Raw genomic sequence first — 17,912 nt, 5'->3', positions numbered from 1 at the left:
ATATTTTTTGCTGCATAACGTTATCAAATTCTCATGAAGTAAAATAACTTGAATCGAGAAATATACCATAAAGAACAAAGTGCGACTACAATTTTCATCCCGTTTTAAGCAAATGATTTAAAATCCATAGTATTATACAATGTACAAATAGATCGGCATTTACAGTGAGTGATATGCAGTGAGTGATATGGATTATATCTCACTGATGAAACACAGTATTTCCTCAGTTCTCATTATCATTCGAATGGGCATAAATGAAAGACTTAAGATAAATGACATAAAAGGAACGTAAAGTTATATTTATGATTGTTGTGTTTTTATTTTTCTTCACAGCTCTCTTTGGGGAATTTGGTACGTTGGCTTATGGACTATGATTGAAGCCCAGTCAATTGTAGAATACACTGGATCTGAAGGCTACAGGTAAAGAAAGATAGATAGATATGCTATATACACACACTTAGAAACGACCAAAAAAAACGAAAGAAAATATTAATCACAAGCAACTAGTCGATGCAAAACTATTTTGGTAGGAAACACAGTACACCTATTGATTCCAGTCAACATACGTTTCTAGACTCTGGTTAAGCATCACAATATTTATTTTACTTTTGTTTTATTTTCACGTTATAATGCATGTTATTTCGCAGAAAACAGGCAATCTTCTCTTTTAGTTCATCTCTTTAGATATGTGGGATGATGTCACGGATTTGTCGAATATAATGTCAAAAGCTATATAATTTCTGTCTTTTGGACAATTTATGACATGTTCGACAATTATTTGTTATGAAAGTACAAACACCATCAGAGCTTATCTTTATCAAAATAAAATTATACGAATAATTCAGATATCAAAACATTTTTGTAACTATACGGTATAAAATGTTTGCATATGCATCACTAAGTGTTTTTTTTTAATAAATATACGTTCCAACAAATCATCGGGAGATATAGACATGTCTTATCAGTTGTTTACTTTTTCAGGCCAGTTGGAACGATCCTCATGCTGGTTTTCATGTTTATTACAATAGTTGTGTTGCTGAACATCCTCATTGCTCAGATTAGCGATACATACAAGACAATTCAGACTGACGCTAAGAAGTCTATGTTAGTAAACAGGTCTTGGACTATCGCACGTTTGGAGAGAAATGCATTACTTTTCCCAAACAAGAACCAAAACTGCCTACGTAATCTTCGTGAGCGCCTGAAAAAGTTGTTACCATCATATAAAACGGGTCCACAGGAAGGCGTTGCAAGGAGTCACCAGGAAGAGGTAAGACGCTCCGGCCCCAATTTCACGCAAAAACTTAAGTGATTGCTAAGCTAAGTCTAATTAAATTGAGGCCTTTTCTGTAGAAATTCATGTGTTACTTGAACGACATTAAGTAATCATTGTTTCACCCAGATTTGTTAAACAGAACTGAGGATGCTAGATAAGTTTTCTTTGTCTTTTATCAGTTCCTGTGATATTCAGACTCCATAACCTCAGATACCCTTTCTAAATCTCAGCATATTCAGTTCTGGCTACTGTTTTCTCGATTAGGTCAAACCCATTATTTCAACTGGGGATCATACGCTACTTTCCATGGTATTACACGCTAGTGTATCATTGAAAGTTTTATGTGCACCACCGTATGAATACATCTGCGGATGTCCCCATTTGTTTGCTCACCAGAACACTAAGTGCTCAAGGTGAACTATTGTGATCCGTCATTGTCAGTCGTCCGACGTCCGTCGTCCGTCGTCATTTGCCTTCTGAACACTCTAGAGGCCACATTTGTAACCCAATCTTTAAAAAAAAACTTAGTAAGAATGTTAGTCTTGCGAATGTCTAGGTTAAGTTCGAAACCGGGTCATGTGCGGTCAAAAACAAGGTCATTTTGCCAGATTAAAGGAAAAACTTATGAACCCTCTATAGGACACAGTTGCGACCCAATATTTATGAAACTTGATCAAATAATTGTCTTGATAATTTCTGGGTCATGTTTTAATCTGGGTCAGGTGGGGTCAAAAGTAGGTCACTCGTTTAAATCAAAGAAAAAGCTTGTGAACAGTCTAGGGGCTACAATTATGACTCAATCTTTATGATACCAGGTACTTGGTCAGAATGTTTGTCGTGATCTCTAGATCAAGTTCGACTCTGGGCCACGTGGGGTCAAAAAGTAGGTCAGTAGTCCAGATCAAATTAAAAGCTTGTGAACACGCTAGAAGCCACAGTTGTAACCCAGTATTTATGTAACTTGCTCGGAATGTTTGTATTTATGATTCAAGTTTGACATTATGTCATATGGTGTCAAAAACTAGGTTACCTGGTCAAATCAAATCAAATGATTGTGAACACTCTAGAGGCCACCATTCTGATTCAGTCTTTATGAAACTTTGTCTGAATGTTTGCCTTGATGATATTTAGGTCAAGTCTAAAACTGGTTTATGTGTGTTCAAAAACTAGGTCAATAGTGCAGATCAATGTAAAAGCTTGTGAACACTCTAGAAGCCACAGTTGTAACCCAGTATTTATGTAACATTCTCCGAAATTCAATGATTGTCTTGATGATTCAAGTTTGAACTTGTGTCATGTGGGATCAAAAACTAGGTTACCTGGTCACATCAATGGAAAAGCTTGTAAACACTCTAGAGGCCACAATTCTAACTCAATCTTTATTAGTCTGATGTTTGTCTTGATGATATGTGGGTCAAGTCTAAAACTGGTTGATGTGGGATCAAGAACTAGGTCAGTAGGCCTAGAAATTTATGAAATTTGGGTCAGAACGATTATCTTGATGATTGCTAGGTCAAGTTTGAGTCGGGGTTATGTGGTGTTAAAACTAAGCCATCAGGTCAGATCAAAGGAAAAGCTTGTGAACACTCTACAGACCACAATTTTAAACCAATCATTATGATACTTTGTCAGAATATTTGTCTTTGTGATTTCTAGGTCAGGTTTGAAACTGGGTCATGTGTGGTCAAAAACTATTTTCAGTGAGCTAGATCAAAGGAAAGGTTCGTGAAAAACTCCAAAGACCACAGTTATACCCAATATTTTTGACACTTGGTCAGACTGATTGTCTTGATGATTTCTATGTCAAGTTTGAATCTGGGTTTTGTGGGGGTCAAAAACTAGGTCACCCGATCAGATAAAAGGAAAAACTTCTTAGCACTCTACACGTCACAATTTAAACTCAGACTTTATGATACTTTGTCAGAATGTTTGTCCTAATGATCTCTAGGTCAAGTTTGAATCTGGGTTAAGTGGAGTCAAAACTATGTCAGTAGGCCATATCAAAGTAAAATCTTTAAAACACTCTAGAGGCCACAGCTGTGACCCAGTATATGTGAAACTTGGTCAAACTGATTTTCTTGATGATTTCTAGGTCAAGTTGAATCTGGGTCATGTGAGGTCAAAAACTAGAAAAGAGCTTGCCTAACATTAGAGGCCGCAGTTTTGACTCAGTCTCAATGAAACTTAGTCAGAATAGTTGACTTGATCTCTAGGTGAAAATGTAATTTAGGGTCAAAAACAAGGCCAGTAGGGCAGATCAAAGGAAAAGCGTGTTAACATTCTAGATGTCACAGTTGTAACACAATTTTTATCAGAATGTTTGTCTTTATAATCTCCAGGTCAAATTCGAATCTGTGTCATGTTGGATCAAGAAGTAGGTCAGTAGGTCAGGTCAAAGGAAATGCATCTGAACACTCTTCAAACCACAGTTGTGACCCAGTATCTTTGAAACTTTGTCGGAATGTTTGTCTTGATGTTCAGGTTAAATGCAAAACTGGGTCATGTGTGGTCAAAAACTAGGTCAGTAAGCCAAATCAAGGGAAAAGATTGTGAACACTCTAGATGCCACAGTTGTGACTCAATTTTTATGAAACTTGGATCAGAATGTTTGTCTTGATGATCTCTAGGTCCAGTATTAATCTAGGTCATATGGGGTAAAAGCTAGGTCACATTGTCAAGTCTAAGGAATAAATTGTGAACACTCTAAAGGCATCAGTTGTGACTCAGTCTATATGAAACTTGGTTAGAATGTTTGTCTTGATGATCTTTAGGCCAAATTTAAAACTGACCAGGTCATTTGGGGTCAAAACTAGGTCAGTAGGTCTGTTTATCCCTGGGGAGCGATATAGGGCCATCATGGCTCTCTTGTTTTTACTTGTAGCCTGTGCTACCATTTCATGTCCGAAAAGCCCAGTTCCTTATTCGAAATTTGTACTTCTATTTCGAGTCATACTTTATAATATCTGTCGAAGGTAGCACTTACATCCCCGAAACATTGCAAATATATTTTTTGAAAAGATATACATGGTATTTGTGATTTAAATATTTTCATTTTATATGTTCTATTTTATATTCGACTTTTGAAAAGGAATAGGGAACCAGTTCCCTATTTCTTATTTGGTTCTGCTCAACCAAGGGCTAGAGGGCGTGGAAGGTAGCATAAATTTCCACTACCGTCCATGAATAGGCTCGATCAAACCGAGCCTGCAACATTTTCTAGTTTGTCGTGTTGAGCGACCTGTGGAGTTTCAAAGTGCTCAAGCCGAGCTCTTTTGACCGGTCATTGTTAGGCGTCCGTGGGAGCCCGACGTCTGTCGTCAGTCGTGCGTCGTCCGTCGTGTGTCGTGCGTCAACATTTGCTTTGTGAACATTCATTCTAGAGGCCACATTTGTAACCAAATCGTTATGAAACTTGGTGAGAATGTCAGTCTAAAGACCACATTTTAACCCAATTTTTATGAAACTTAGTCAATGTAAGTCTCGATGATTTCTAGGTTAAGTTTGAGACTGGGATATGTGGGGTCAAAAACTAGGTAAGTAGGTCAGATCAAAGGAAAACCTTGTGAACACTTTAGAGGCCACATTTTTGACTCAATCTTTATGAAACTTGGTCAGAAAGTTAGCCTTGGTGTTTCCTAGGTTAAGTTTAAAACAAGCTTATATGGGATCAAAAGAAAAGTTTGTGAAGATTCAAGAGGCACATTTTTAACCCAATCTTTATGTAACTTGGTCAGATTGTAAGTCAGATCAAAGGAAAAGCCTTCGAACACACTAGAGTCCACATTTTTGACCAAATATTATGAAACATGGTCAGAATGTTAATCTTTATGATCTCTATGTTAAGTTTGAAACTATGTCATGTGGGGACAAAAACTAGGTCAGTAGGTCAGATCCAAGGAAAAACTTGTGAACACTCTATAGACCATATTCGTCCCCTAATCTTAAAGAAACTTTGTCAGAATGTTAGTCTTGGTGATCTCTAGGTCCAGTTTAAAACTAGATTATGCGGGGTCAAAAATAGTTCAGTAAATCAGATCAAATAAATAGCTTGGAAACAGTCTAGAGACCAAATCTGTGCCCCAATCTTTATGAAACCTGTTCAGAATTTTAGTATTAGTGATCTCTAGGTCAAGTTTGAAACTGGGTCATGTTGAATTAAAAACTAGGTCACATGGCCATATCAAAGGAATAGCTTATGAACACTCTAGAGGCCACAGTTGTGATCCAATATTTTTGAAACTTACTCAGAAAGTTTGACTTGATGATTTCGAGGTCAAGTTTGAATCTGGGTCATGTGGGGTCAAAAACTATGTCACCTGGTCAAATAGAAGGAAACGTCTGTGAACACTTTAGAGGCCACATTTGTGTCCCAGTCTTTATGAAACTTGGTTAGAATGTTTGTCTTAATCATTTCTATGTCAAGTTCGAATCTGGGTTAAGTGGGGCCAAAACTAGGCCACTAGGCCAGATCAAAGGAAAATATTTTCAACACTCTAGAGACCATAATTTAAGATTGAAACTCATGAGAGGTAGTCAGAATTTTTGTTTTGATAATCTATAGGTCAAGTTCTAATCTGGGTCATGTGGGGTCAAAACCTAGGTCACCGATCAAAACAAAGGAAAAACTTGTGAACGCTCTAGAGGCCGCAGTTGTAACCAAATCTTTTTAGTCAGATTTTTTGTCTTGATGATCTTTTGGTCAAGTTCAATTCTTTGTCATGTGGGGTCAAAAACTAGGTTAGTAGGCCAGATCAACTGTTGTTGTTGTTGTTGTTGTTGCTGAAACAAGAACGTTTGTTTGGAAAATTTAAAGGTACGCTTGCTTACGTTGATTATGTAAGAAATAACGTTTCGTCTTACATTACGCTTAATTTATTCGTTAGACATCCTCAAGATCATGTTTGATTATTTGAAATTACTCGAAATAAAAATAAACACACACAGCCTCCTCTATATGTTTAATAATTACCTTGCAAACAATTCTATCATAATAACAAATCTAAGGAGATAAAGTGACCATGAGTTAAATAATCAATAACTATTTTCATGTCAACAGAACCGGCTGATGAAGGTTAAAGAAATTAACTGCCTTGCCAATAATTCTGAACATACTCAACAACAAAAAATGCATATGAAAAAAATAAAGTTATCCGTTAAGTAATTAAAACCTAATTCAATCTTAAAAACATTTTCACTCCAAATTTTATATAAAAATTAGTGAAGAAAAATGTATTATGTTTTCCAACTCGCTTTCTGTTTTACAGTTATTTTATAACCGAAATATGGAATATTCATATTTTCTCATTTTTAAAGCAGATAGGAATATATCAAAAAATCTTACATTTCATATTTTTGTTTACATCTTGCAATATTATTATGTTTGTGGCTGATATTTTAACACTCACGTATATTTTTACATAACTGATTTTAGATATGCTTTACATTGTTACATGGATGTTTTAGATACGTTTTACGTTTTTACATGGATGTTTTTGGGTATGCTTTACATTTTTACATCAATGTTTATGCTTTACGGTAGGCGTTTACATAACTTCTTCTCGGCGGTATATGACCATTTTATGTCGATTCGCTGTAAAACCCAACTCACTCACTTTCAACGAGACAGGGTAGGCAAAGAGGCTCCTGCCAAGTTGGTTTGACGGTTCAATTCCACTTAAATAATATTACAACAAGATGGGATAATATTATAATAAGATGGTTGTAACGGCCGCTCTAATTAAACTTAATAGGGTAGGCGCGATAGCTCCGACCAAGTTGATGAAACATTCACTCGACGGGAAGGAGACCAAGCGTGACATGCCAGTCAGTCCGAATAATCAAAAATCATACCTCAGTGGAAAATATGTAACTGCAATGCAATGCAACAACTTAAACAAACCAGGTCCTTAACACTATAAAAATCGGTCATAATACTTAATTAGGGAACGGCATCAAAACTGTGGTATTCTACTGCTGTCTTACAATAGATTTCTAAATATTTACTGTAAGAATCTTCATATTATTTAACGATGCCTTGTACGCAACATAAAGCAATCTAGGTCCTACCGCACTATAAGAGTCGGACTTAGTGACCCAAAGCAACTTTGAGTCATAACACTTTATTAAAGAATGGCAATCAAACCTGTATTATTCTACTGCAATCTCAAGTAATTATCTACTGTCGAAACTTTGTACAATTTACTGATGCTTTTTACGCAACGCAACGCAATTTTTGGTCGTGCCGTATCTGGTGACCCGAAGCAAATTCGAGTCATAACAGTTTATTAAAGAATTGTATCAGACCTGTAATATTCCACTGCAATCTTAACGAAATATTTACTGCAGGAAACTTTGTACTACTTACTGATTCAATGCAACGCAATCTAGGTCCTACCGGACTATAAGAGCCGGACCTAGTGACCCAAAGCAATTTCGAGTCATAATACTTTGTTAAAGATTGGCATCAAACCTGTGATATTCCACTGCAGTTTTAACTAAATATTTACTGCATAAAACGTTGTACTATTTACTGACGCCTTATACGCAATGGAAAAATGGAAAGCTAGTGTGTATGTTGCCACTTAGATTAACTTACATCATGTCGTGGATTGAATCCCAGCTTGAAAAACACATTTCCCATGCATATTTTGATTTTCGGCCGGTGGCCACTACATCAAATAAACATTTGTCATAATCATTGTCATATTGAAACTGGACGGAAACGCATTTTATAAAATAGAATATTGCATGCAGCACATTTGTAATCTCATTTTGGGGTGTGGCGGTTGGGCAAAATTGTCAATTTTACATGTACTTGCTCAGCCAACGTACAAAAATGGACAACTAGCTGCACGAGACGAAAGTTTGACAGACTGTTTACCGATATCAAATGTAACTAGCTACAGGCTTGTATAATCACGGGTACCAATTTATAACGATAAGAGCGAGGGCGTAACGGTTCCATGGCAACGGACGTGACATTTATTACTCTAAAAATAAATCAAATTATTTTGAAAGAAAAATATTTTTTATTAATGCAAATGTCTTACATAATTATTATTTTAGGGTCAGAACAAATGTGAACGGTTTTTATCTGAAGCAGACTTGAAGACACTACCGTCTAATGAAACGGAAGAAATTAGATCTACATTAACAAGAATAGAAAAACAACTATGGAAGACTGATCAGAATCTAAAAGCAAGAGTTCGAACGCAAACTATTGAAGTCAAACATATCAATTATACGTTGCAAGAGATCAAAGAGATGCTGAAACCATCACACTCAAGATGAACCCACTGCATGAATGAGGAAAACGTAATAATTCAGTACAATCGATATCATGTCAAAAAGATAATTGAGCCATGCCATGAGAAAACCAACATACTGTGTTTGCGACCAGCATCCGCGCAGTCTGATCAGTATACATGCTGTTCGTTTTCAAAGCCCATTGAAATGTTAGCGAACGCATCCGCGCAGTCTGGTCAGGATCCATGTTGGTCGCAAACCCACTGTGTTGGTTTTCTCATGGCGCGGCTATAAAGATATTTCTCCTTGTTTTTGTTTGTTTGTTTTTTTCTTTTAAATGAACTGGGAGGGAATACTTATGATATAATTGTATTAATATCCAGTAAAGCTATAAATTGTCTTTTTTTACGAAATACATTCAAATATCATTATTTATTACGATTTGTATAAATTTTTAGTTTGTAAATATTTAATAATTCTGATCATCAGATTTGAATATTTATGCTTCTAAAATGTTATCATTCTACTTTCACGCTGTCTGTGTAATTTAAGTTTCTGTACAAATTATATTTATTTTATATAAATCTTGGACGTTGCTTAATATAATGAACCGGATGTGGCCAAGATATAATGCTAACCTTCAGTTTTATCACTAAAGCTGTTGCTAGTATATTTTCTAAAATACAATCTTAAGGCATTGGACCCCTAATAGAAATGTTTAAAGAATGGCATTTGCTTGGTATATTCTTAAAGCTGACCATGTTTCGCACTGTGTTGCAAATTTTAGACAATTTTTATAATGCCGTTGTTGTTTTTTCTGTTTGTTGTTGTTGTAAATTGTATAAATTTTTGGTATTTTCTCAAGCTCAAGTAGAGACAAATTTCAATGTGTTGGGCCTTATCTAAAACGTTTGCAGAGAATCCATTACAGCATTAATTTTGATAAAGACACATCAAACTATTGTTAAACAATTATAAAACACAAAATAAAACTTAAATATCATTTTTTCTAGGGAGCCTCAAAAAACAGATTTAATGAGACAGAATTCTAACTCCAACATTCAAAAGAAATAAGATCAAATCCTGTGGGTCTGTTTTGAATTTTGCTCACTTTGTTCAAAAATAACCTTTGGGCGGAAGTAAAACTATCCTGCATTTCTTCCACAATATGTAATGTACGAATGAAGGCAAAATAGAGAACTTTTACCGCATGTAACTCAGTATTTTTAAGATGTCAAAGTAGGTTTATGGTAGCAGTTGAATACTCTTCAGAAAGGAGGTACTTTATTACGGGTCCAATACCTTAACAGGATGAGGGAAAGAGAGAGCAAATCTGGTTACTGAAAACTGTTTTGGACACAGATCATGTACGTACTAGACATTTTATTTTTGCATGCTGAACTGGATATTCTAGTGCTTTAGCAGTGCTGCAAGAGTGTAGAATGTTTCCCATTGCAGACCTGGTGCAGCAGTTCTGCGCATGCCCTGAATTATTGTCAGTTAAATCACTCTCTCTTTTTTGTGCATGTCTGCACGCATTTAGTGTATATTATGCATAATATACTGATTTAAGGTTAGGGTAAATATCACCATGGTAACAAAATATATATATTTAAAATATTCTTCGTTTAAATTTAGTTAATCCGGTATTTATCGGAATCTGTAATATATCACTGGCGCACCAGTTCTTGTTAGTCACAGCCAACAGTGTAGGCTGTCTTAAGTCCTGTATTATACTAATAATTCGTAAATTCGTATGCTAGTATAAAAGATATTTCTAAAAAGAAAAGCAAATATATCTTTATTGAATGATTAAAGAATACGGCATGCAAGGAAAAGAATCAATCACTAGCTCAAGTTGCAGATGGAAGTATTTGACTTCCGGGTAACTATTCTGCAGTAACTCGGCCTCAATATCACCTACACAGTCACCCTCGAGCCAAACATTTCCTTCCGCACATTTAACCAGTGAAAGATTATTGAAGACCTTAAAAACGGCTGAACATCTACATGGCCATTTAGGGAAAGCTATGAAAGTGTGTATGTTACCACTTAAATTACCTTATATTTAAGAAATAAAGAGTGCTTTAACACTTATGCACGATGGGTGGTTATACGTCGGGCGTAATAATTTCATAATTTCACGAGGGCGCAGCCCGAGAGAAATTATTTGAACGACGTATGCCACCCGAGTGTATAAATTGTGTTAAAGCACGCTAGTGCTATAAATTATTTCGATTCTAATATGCCCTTAATCTCAAACATTAGATAGAATTTAGATGCGCTCTTTCTTTGTCGCAATAAAAACTTTGACGTCATCGCACCTAAAAGTGACGTCATTCTAGCGTAAGAGTGTTTTAACAGAGGCAAGCATAAATTATTAGAACATGTAATAATGTTCCCGTCGTGGATTTAATCCCAGCTTTAAACACTGTACTGTTGTTGTAAATTGATAAGGATAAAGAATGTTTTCATCACACATGCCCCGTCAAGAAAAATCTAACAATGACCGATTTTTATATATATATATATATAAATCTAAATGATATACTTTTAGTTACATGATTTGCATATAACCCTATATATGTTTTACTATCTACTTGATGTATTAAACCTATAATTATGTTTATTTGGTGTTTGTTTGTTTGTTAGATGTAATTTTGATTTTGATTAATAATTTCGTTAAAATAGATCCGTCTTTGTATGCTTTTATAATGTCTAAAATAAATATACACGAAATGTAAAAGTAATTTGAGCCGCGCCATGAGAAAACCAACATAGTGGCTTTGCGACCAGCATGGATCCAGACCAGCCTGCGCATCCGCGCAGTCTGGTCAGGATCCATGCTGTTCGCTAACAGTTTCTCTAATTGCAATAGGCTTTGAAAGCGAACAGCATGGATCCTGACGCGCAGTCTGGTCTGGATCCATGCTGGTCGCAAAGCCACTATGTTGGTTTTCCCATGGCACGGCTCATTTAATAACATTTGCATTATTTGCTTTTTTTCGAATCTGTATGAATTAAATGATGGATGGACTGTATCTGATATTTTACCGGGGTGACAATTACTCATATTTAAAGGGTTATAATGCCTTTGATTAAAATGCGGCTGCAACATTTTCTGTTAAGAACATAAAATATTATTATTTTTTAGTTAAATCTAGCATATGAATTTGTTTTATCATGAATTTTGCATATATTTGACTAACTGATTATTCTAACACGACCAGTAAATAACCGACATACAAGTAGAGCAAAATCTATCTCGGGTTAGTCTGAATTAAACCACTTGGCAATGCGTGCATTGACGCCAACCGATCGAGGGGCCTAGTACGGTCGTAGAAAGTAGTTACTATTTTTCTAACACTACAGATGCTAGTATGTCGTGTTAGAATCGAAATAACAAGTTCCCTAGTGTGAATTATCGTACGGCCTTCGTGGTATATTCTTACGCATAAGAACGAAAAACTCGGGTTTCATATTCTACGATAAACCACGTTTGGGAACTTATTATTTCTTAAACATAAGTAATATATAATGCACTATTTGATAACATAGCATCATAATTTCATATGTAAAATTGAAATTAACATGTTTCTAACTATTCAATTATGTATTGTCTCTTTTGGAAATCAATATTTTCTACTTTAAATGCAAGTTTGTATTTCTTTTATATTTTCAGTATAGCAAAATTACCGATGATATGTGTAGCATCTTCAATAGTTGTCGTTTTCAACTGCATTTAAGGTATTGGACCCGTAATAGAGTACCTCCTTTTTGAAGAGTATTTTGTTCCTACCATAAACCTACTTTGAATGCAATTATTAGGTATGGGTGGGGGCGTAAGTTTAAGCCCTACTGGAACCAAATTTTTTTTCTGCATATTTTCCTTTTTTCCTAGTAAGTTTTTACTTCTTTCAGGCTTATTATGGATGTATTGTACAAAAGTGAAAATTTTTCATTTTATAAGCTATTTTTGCTGTTCAAAGTGAATTTAACTCTGAAACAGGAGTGGTAGAGCTAAACATCTTTAAAGTACTGAGTTGTATGCGGTAAAAGTTCTCTATTTTGCCTTGTTACTTTAGATTACATATTGTTACAATGTGGAAGAAATTCAGGTAGGTTTTACTTCTGCCCCAAGGTTTTTTTTGAATGAGGAGAGAAAAAATTAAAATAGACCCACATGATTCGCATTAATTTTTCAGTGTTAGAGTTAGAGTTCTGTCTCATTAAATATGTTTACTTGAGATACCCTAGAAAAAATGATATTACTGAAGTAACAGCTTTATTTTGTGTTTTACAATTGCTCAACCAACAATAGTTTGATGTGTCTTTTATCAAAATTAATGCTGTAATGAATAATCTGCAAACGTTGTAGATAAACGCCATCACATTGAAATATGTCTCTACTTGAGCTTGAGGAAATTCCATAAATTATACAAAATTTACAAAAAAACGGCACGGTAAAAGTAGTTTAAAATTTGTAACACAGTGCGAAACATGGTCAACTTTAAGAATAATTTTAAAACAAGCAAATGCCATTTTTAAACATTACTGTTAGGGGTCCAATACCTTAACGATATTCTTTTGTCTTGAAATTCTTAAGTTTTTGTTTGTTTTGGGCCGTTTTTCAACAGTATTTCAGTCATGCAACTGCGGGTAGTTAACCTAACAAGTGTTCATGGATTCTGTTCTAGTACAAACCGGTTCTCCGCAAGTAACTGCCAACTTTCCCACATGAATTAGAGGCGGAGGACTAATGATTTCAGACACAGTGTCGTTTATCAAATACCCACGGAGAGCATATGCCCGCCCAAGGATCGAACCCACGACCCCGCGATCCGTAGAACAATGCTCTTACCTACTGAGCTAAGCGGGTCCAAAGATTGTATTAATTTTTTTGTTAATTTGTTTATTCTTTTATTGTTACTATTATTATTTTGGCCGTTTTCAACAGTATTGCAGACATGTAACGGCGGGCTGTTTACCTAACCAGAGTTCCTAGCTTCTGTACCAGTACAAACCTGTTCTCCGCAAGGAACTGCCAACTTCTCTACATGAATCATCAGAGGTGGAGAACAAATGAATTCAGACACAATGTCTTTCATCAAATCATCACGGAGAACATACAACTCTCCCTGGGATCGAACTTGCGACCCCGCGATCCGTAGAACAACGCTCTCCCGACAGAATTGGCCAATACGCCCTGTTAAATCGCTTGTCAAAATTCAAAATATATTTACTGCAAAACCGCTTATATAATATTATTCTGACAAATAAATGATCGTTCTTGAAACTTTTTTGCTAACACCAAACATTACAAACCTAAAGTCCGTTCGGTCGGTCAGTAAACCATTTGGTTTTCGATAAATATCTAGACCTTGGTCTCAAAATAATTGCTTATGGAGATCAGGAGATAAAAGGTCAAGTTCATTGTAATCTTGAGACTGACAATACTCTTTGCTCAATATGTAAGGATCGTTTTAGCATATATAGTTATCAAACGTCAGGATAAATGCCTGTGGACACTAGATGTTCCTTATGGTTTCGGTTCACGGTAAGTAAGGTCAAATATAAATGTCAATATTTCGAGACTGTACATGGTTTCGAGGAAAAATTATAAAACGTTTAGGTCTACAGTCTTCAAACTGATAGCCTTTGGCCAGGTGATTGTATTTAATTTCGAGTATCGGTACTAGTATATCTAAGGTCAAAGTCACAAAAGACCTCGATGCTGGTAAATTTTACCGTTCAATTTGAAGTACAGCCGTCAAATTCTAAACGATGATTGCTTATATTCAGTAGATGACTCTTATTATGTTAGAGATCAGTTGATCAGTGACCATCATAGTGTACTATCGATCCAACAAGACTATCAAATTAGTGATATTCATCTCCAGCTTTTTAAGTTAACCGATTTAACACAATAAAATATTATAAAGAACGTAACAGGAATGTTGCATAAGGTATTCTTGTGTGAAACGCCAGTATCGGCTTTTAAATAATTTTAACACCTATTAGTAATTATTTGAATTTTGTGTCATACATTCTTCATCTCATTATTATAGTTTGAAGTTAAAAGTAAAATTTTATCTCTGTTCAAATATCATTTATTTTTTTATTTACTTGATTATATTTGTTATAATTTGCGTGACCAAGTTTGAACAATATCGATGACGGTCATTTGGGCGCAGATTCCAAATCTTAATGTGTCTGTGAGCGCAATTAATGCATTCAGCATCGTCCTCGAACAGCAGTACAAAGTAGAGCATGTAATATATTATTAATTAGTGTGTTTAACCTGCATATTTGTAGGCCTATGTCGCACAAGAGATTTTGTTGCATATACCCTGCACAGTACTCCAGGGAGTGATTTTGTACACTATTTGTAGAAGAAATACAGGAAAAGACTTTCATTCTTTCTCTAAAATTGAAAAGAATACACAACAAGCAAACATAAAATAAATGTCAGAATGTCTGCTAGGCAATGCGAAAATAATCGTAATTAAAATATTTTAAGCGAAGAAGCTCTTAATTCAACTTATCCATTTTCCATTACTTTTATCTTCAAATTATATAGTTCAGCTTCAAACAAGGCTGGCAGATCTCTGCAGTCGAAAGGGCTTGGTTCACCTATAGGTGAAAATGGCACAATATTAAATGTTGTTGAGATATTATTATAATGAATGATCAACAACTCATAATGCAAAATCTCATATTTTAATTCATTTGTGTTACTTTTGTGTTGATATTATTGTATATGCCTTATAACAAATACAATAAAATATATATCAAACGAAATATTTCAAACTTAACTCGAACAACGCATGTAACCGACAAATTATCCACACAACACGTAGGTGGTAGACGATTGACACTAAGCCTTCTGTCAAAGTTCCCCCCGCCAGGGCATCAAACATCTGATATTTTTATTCAGTATTATCCAATATGAATAAAAGCTAGAAATATGTGAAAATTAAAGATAACAACTAAGGGACTGTTTGAAGCCTGACTGTGTCATCCTGCAGGTAACTCTCATTGCATTAATATAACATGTTCAGGATTAGGACTGACAAACGATGTTCACTCAACAATTGCAGTTGGTTTTTCGAGCGTAAAGAGAGTTTAAATTGCTTTTTGTACTTTTAGCATATTTAAATGTTGCGTTCTGCTCAACCCGGGGCTAGAGGGCGTGGACGGTAGCATGCATTTCCACTACCGTCCATGAACAGGCTCAATCAAACCGAGCTTGCAACATTTTCGTCTTGAGCGACCTGTAAAGTTTCCACTTTTTCTATTTCAGGATACGTCTCTAGTTTGCCACAAAATATTGGCAACAAAGTTGTTTTATATTCCGGAAAGCACCAAAAACCTTTCAGCGGCCAACACCTTAATGTACTCATTATGTGACTTTTGATTTAAGGGGTCTTAGAACAAAACAAAATTTTCCGTTTCAAGGTCATTGTGGCCTTTACCTTTGACCTACTGACCTCCAGACACAAGAAGCATCTAACGGCCACAGGGAATCATCTTATGAAGATTGAACATACTTAAGACAATCTGTTATCACAGGAAGTTTGATAAATGTAGACGAAAGCGTTCTTTAGTTACAGAGTTTAACTTTTGGTGGCAATTGATTCTGCCTTTACGACCAGAGCAGACCAAGATCATCCTGCACATTCGTGTAGGCTGATCACGGTCTGCACTGTTCGCTATTCAGTCAGAAACTTTTCGTGAAAACCCCTTCGAATGATAAATGGCACTGTCCAAATTGAATGCTGGTCCAGTACCTGTAAGAAATTTAGCAGAGTAAAGTTATTTTTTACGGTCTCTAGGTTACTATAACATTGATATTCAATCTATTAACCCCCAAAATGACAGAGCCAATCTAAACCATGGAAATCATCCTTTAAAGTTGAAAGACTGAAGACCAAATCATTCATAAGTTATTAAGTAAAACCCGTTTGCGTCTCAAAGTCATTACGTCCTTTACCCGAGTACCACTGCCTCCAAACTAAAAGGCATCATTTACTGACAACAAACAATTATGCTTCGAATTTTGACGACTTTAAGAAAATGTTTCCGTCAGTTATCTATCGGAAACCGATCTTTAGCTCAATGTCAACGGGACCTTTACCTATGAACGACCCACATCACAATTAAAACGGTTAATTTGCCAGTCACGACCAGCTTTTTGCAGTTCTTGCTTCAAAGCAAAGATGGTTATTTGGAGTCAAACAATATATACTAGTATGTCAACTTATCACTACCGAGGCGCTGTCTTTATCTGATCTTTGTGAAAGCTTCAACTTCGAGTCAGAGAGGTTTCCATTACGAAATCTGTATCAGTTTTGAATATCGATCGTCTGAGGTCAAACGCAAGGTCAATAAGTCAAATCGTAGGAAAACCTTATAAACATCATAGAGATTATTGTTATCAGTATATTAGTCAAATGAAAGGAATTCCGAGCAATTTACAGTGTTGCCCAATCCACTTTTGCACGTAAGGACTGTACCCGAAGAAATTTAATCTTTACTAATTCTACCACCCCAACCCCACGCCATTATAGTTGATTACCTCGGTAATAAGGCTTCAATATTTTGTATTTTACCTTGTATCTACTTGGAATGAATAGAAACTTTTCACTGGTGTAATCTGACATGCTATGTACAAGTTTTATAATTATAAGTTGTTTTAGTTAGGTTCAATCCCTTTTTAGATATAGAAATTTTGAATATAAACTGATAACTCGTAGTATTAATAAGGTAAGTAAGATAGGGGAGTTGACTCTCAATTATGCAAAATGTTTGCCCTTTTGTATTTGTTTATGTCATTACATTAATTAATTTCACTTTTTATATCAATAAAGGTCTTAAATAGCCGAGCTTTGATGTCCTCCGGTAGCACTTGTCAACCAACTTGTTCAATTAATGTTCCTTTTTATCTCTTCAACTTGAGTTGCTGGATATATACAGGTTATCTTATCTACAGTGTTCTTATCTTTACCGATATCAAGTATTGAATTCAACTAAAATGTAGTTGAAAATACCGATTGTTAATTCGATTGCACGAAAACGCTGATTTAAAACTGTTTGATATTAATTGGCGTAGTTCAAACACTAACATAAGATTATCAGAATAAACTACACACTGTATTTATTTTCACAAACCGTAATGATTGACACTCAACTGATAAGGCTCGCCCAAAATTTTCAAAAATGCAAACACCATTTTATAACTATTTAAAATTTATGCAGATTTTTACTACACGAATACTCGATTTGCTTTGGTATACTCTGGTTCCAAGGCGATGCCCCTATTTTCAAATGGTTGTTTTGTCTGTCTTGTATTGTGTGTTGCGTATGTTTTCTTGTTTCTTGTAAGCGTTTT

At 35.3% G+C, this 17,912-nt stretch overlaps 1 protein-coding gene across 1 annotated transcript; it reads left to right on the top strand.

Moving 5' to 3' along the window:
* Positions 1 to 993: 993 nt before the first annotated feature.
* Positions 994 to 11,003, top strand: LOC123562138 (uncharacterized). The gene is made up of 2 exons (XM_053536129.1): positions 994 to 1,270; positions 8,342 to 11,003. The coding sequence occupies exons 1-2, from the start codon at positions 1,001 to 1,003 to the stop codon at positions 8,564 to 8,566; spliced, it is 495 nt and encodes a 164-aa protein (XP_053392104.1). The 5' UTR covers positions 994 to 1,000; the 3' UTR covers positions 8,567 to 11,003.
* The last annotated feature ends 6,909 nt before the right edge of the window (positions 11,004 to 17,912 follow it).

This window comes from Mercenaria mercenaria, chromosome 2 (assembly GCF_021730395.1).
Source record: "Mercenaria mercenaria strain notata chromosome 2, MADL_Memer_1, whole genome shotgun sequence".
NCBI classification, from domain to species: Eukaryota; Metazoa; Mollusca; class Bivalvia; order Venerida; family Veneridae; genus Mercenaria; species Mercenaria mercenaria.
This window is presented reverse-complemented; position numbering and strand designations above follow the sequence as displayed.

Excerpts from the sequence above, each read along its gene's own strand:
- LOC123562138 (XM_053536129.1), top strand. The coding sequence starts at position 1,001 with ATGCTGGTTTTCATGTTTATTACAATAGTTGTGTTGCTGAACATCCTC. Across the intron at positions 1,271-8,341 it reads CAAGGAGTCACCAGGAAGAG|GGTCAGAACAAATGTGAACG; the intron begins GTAAGACGCTCC and ends TTATTATTTTAG.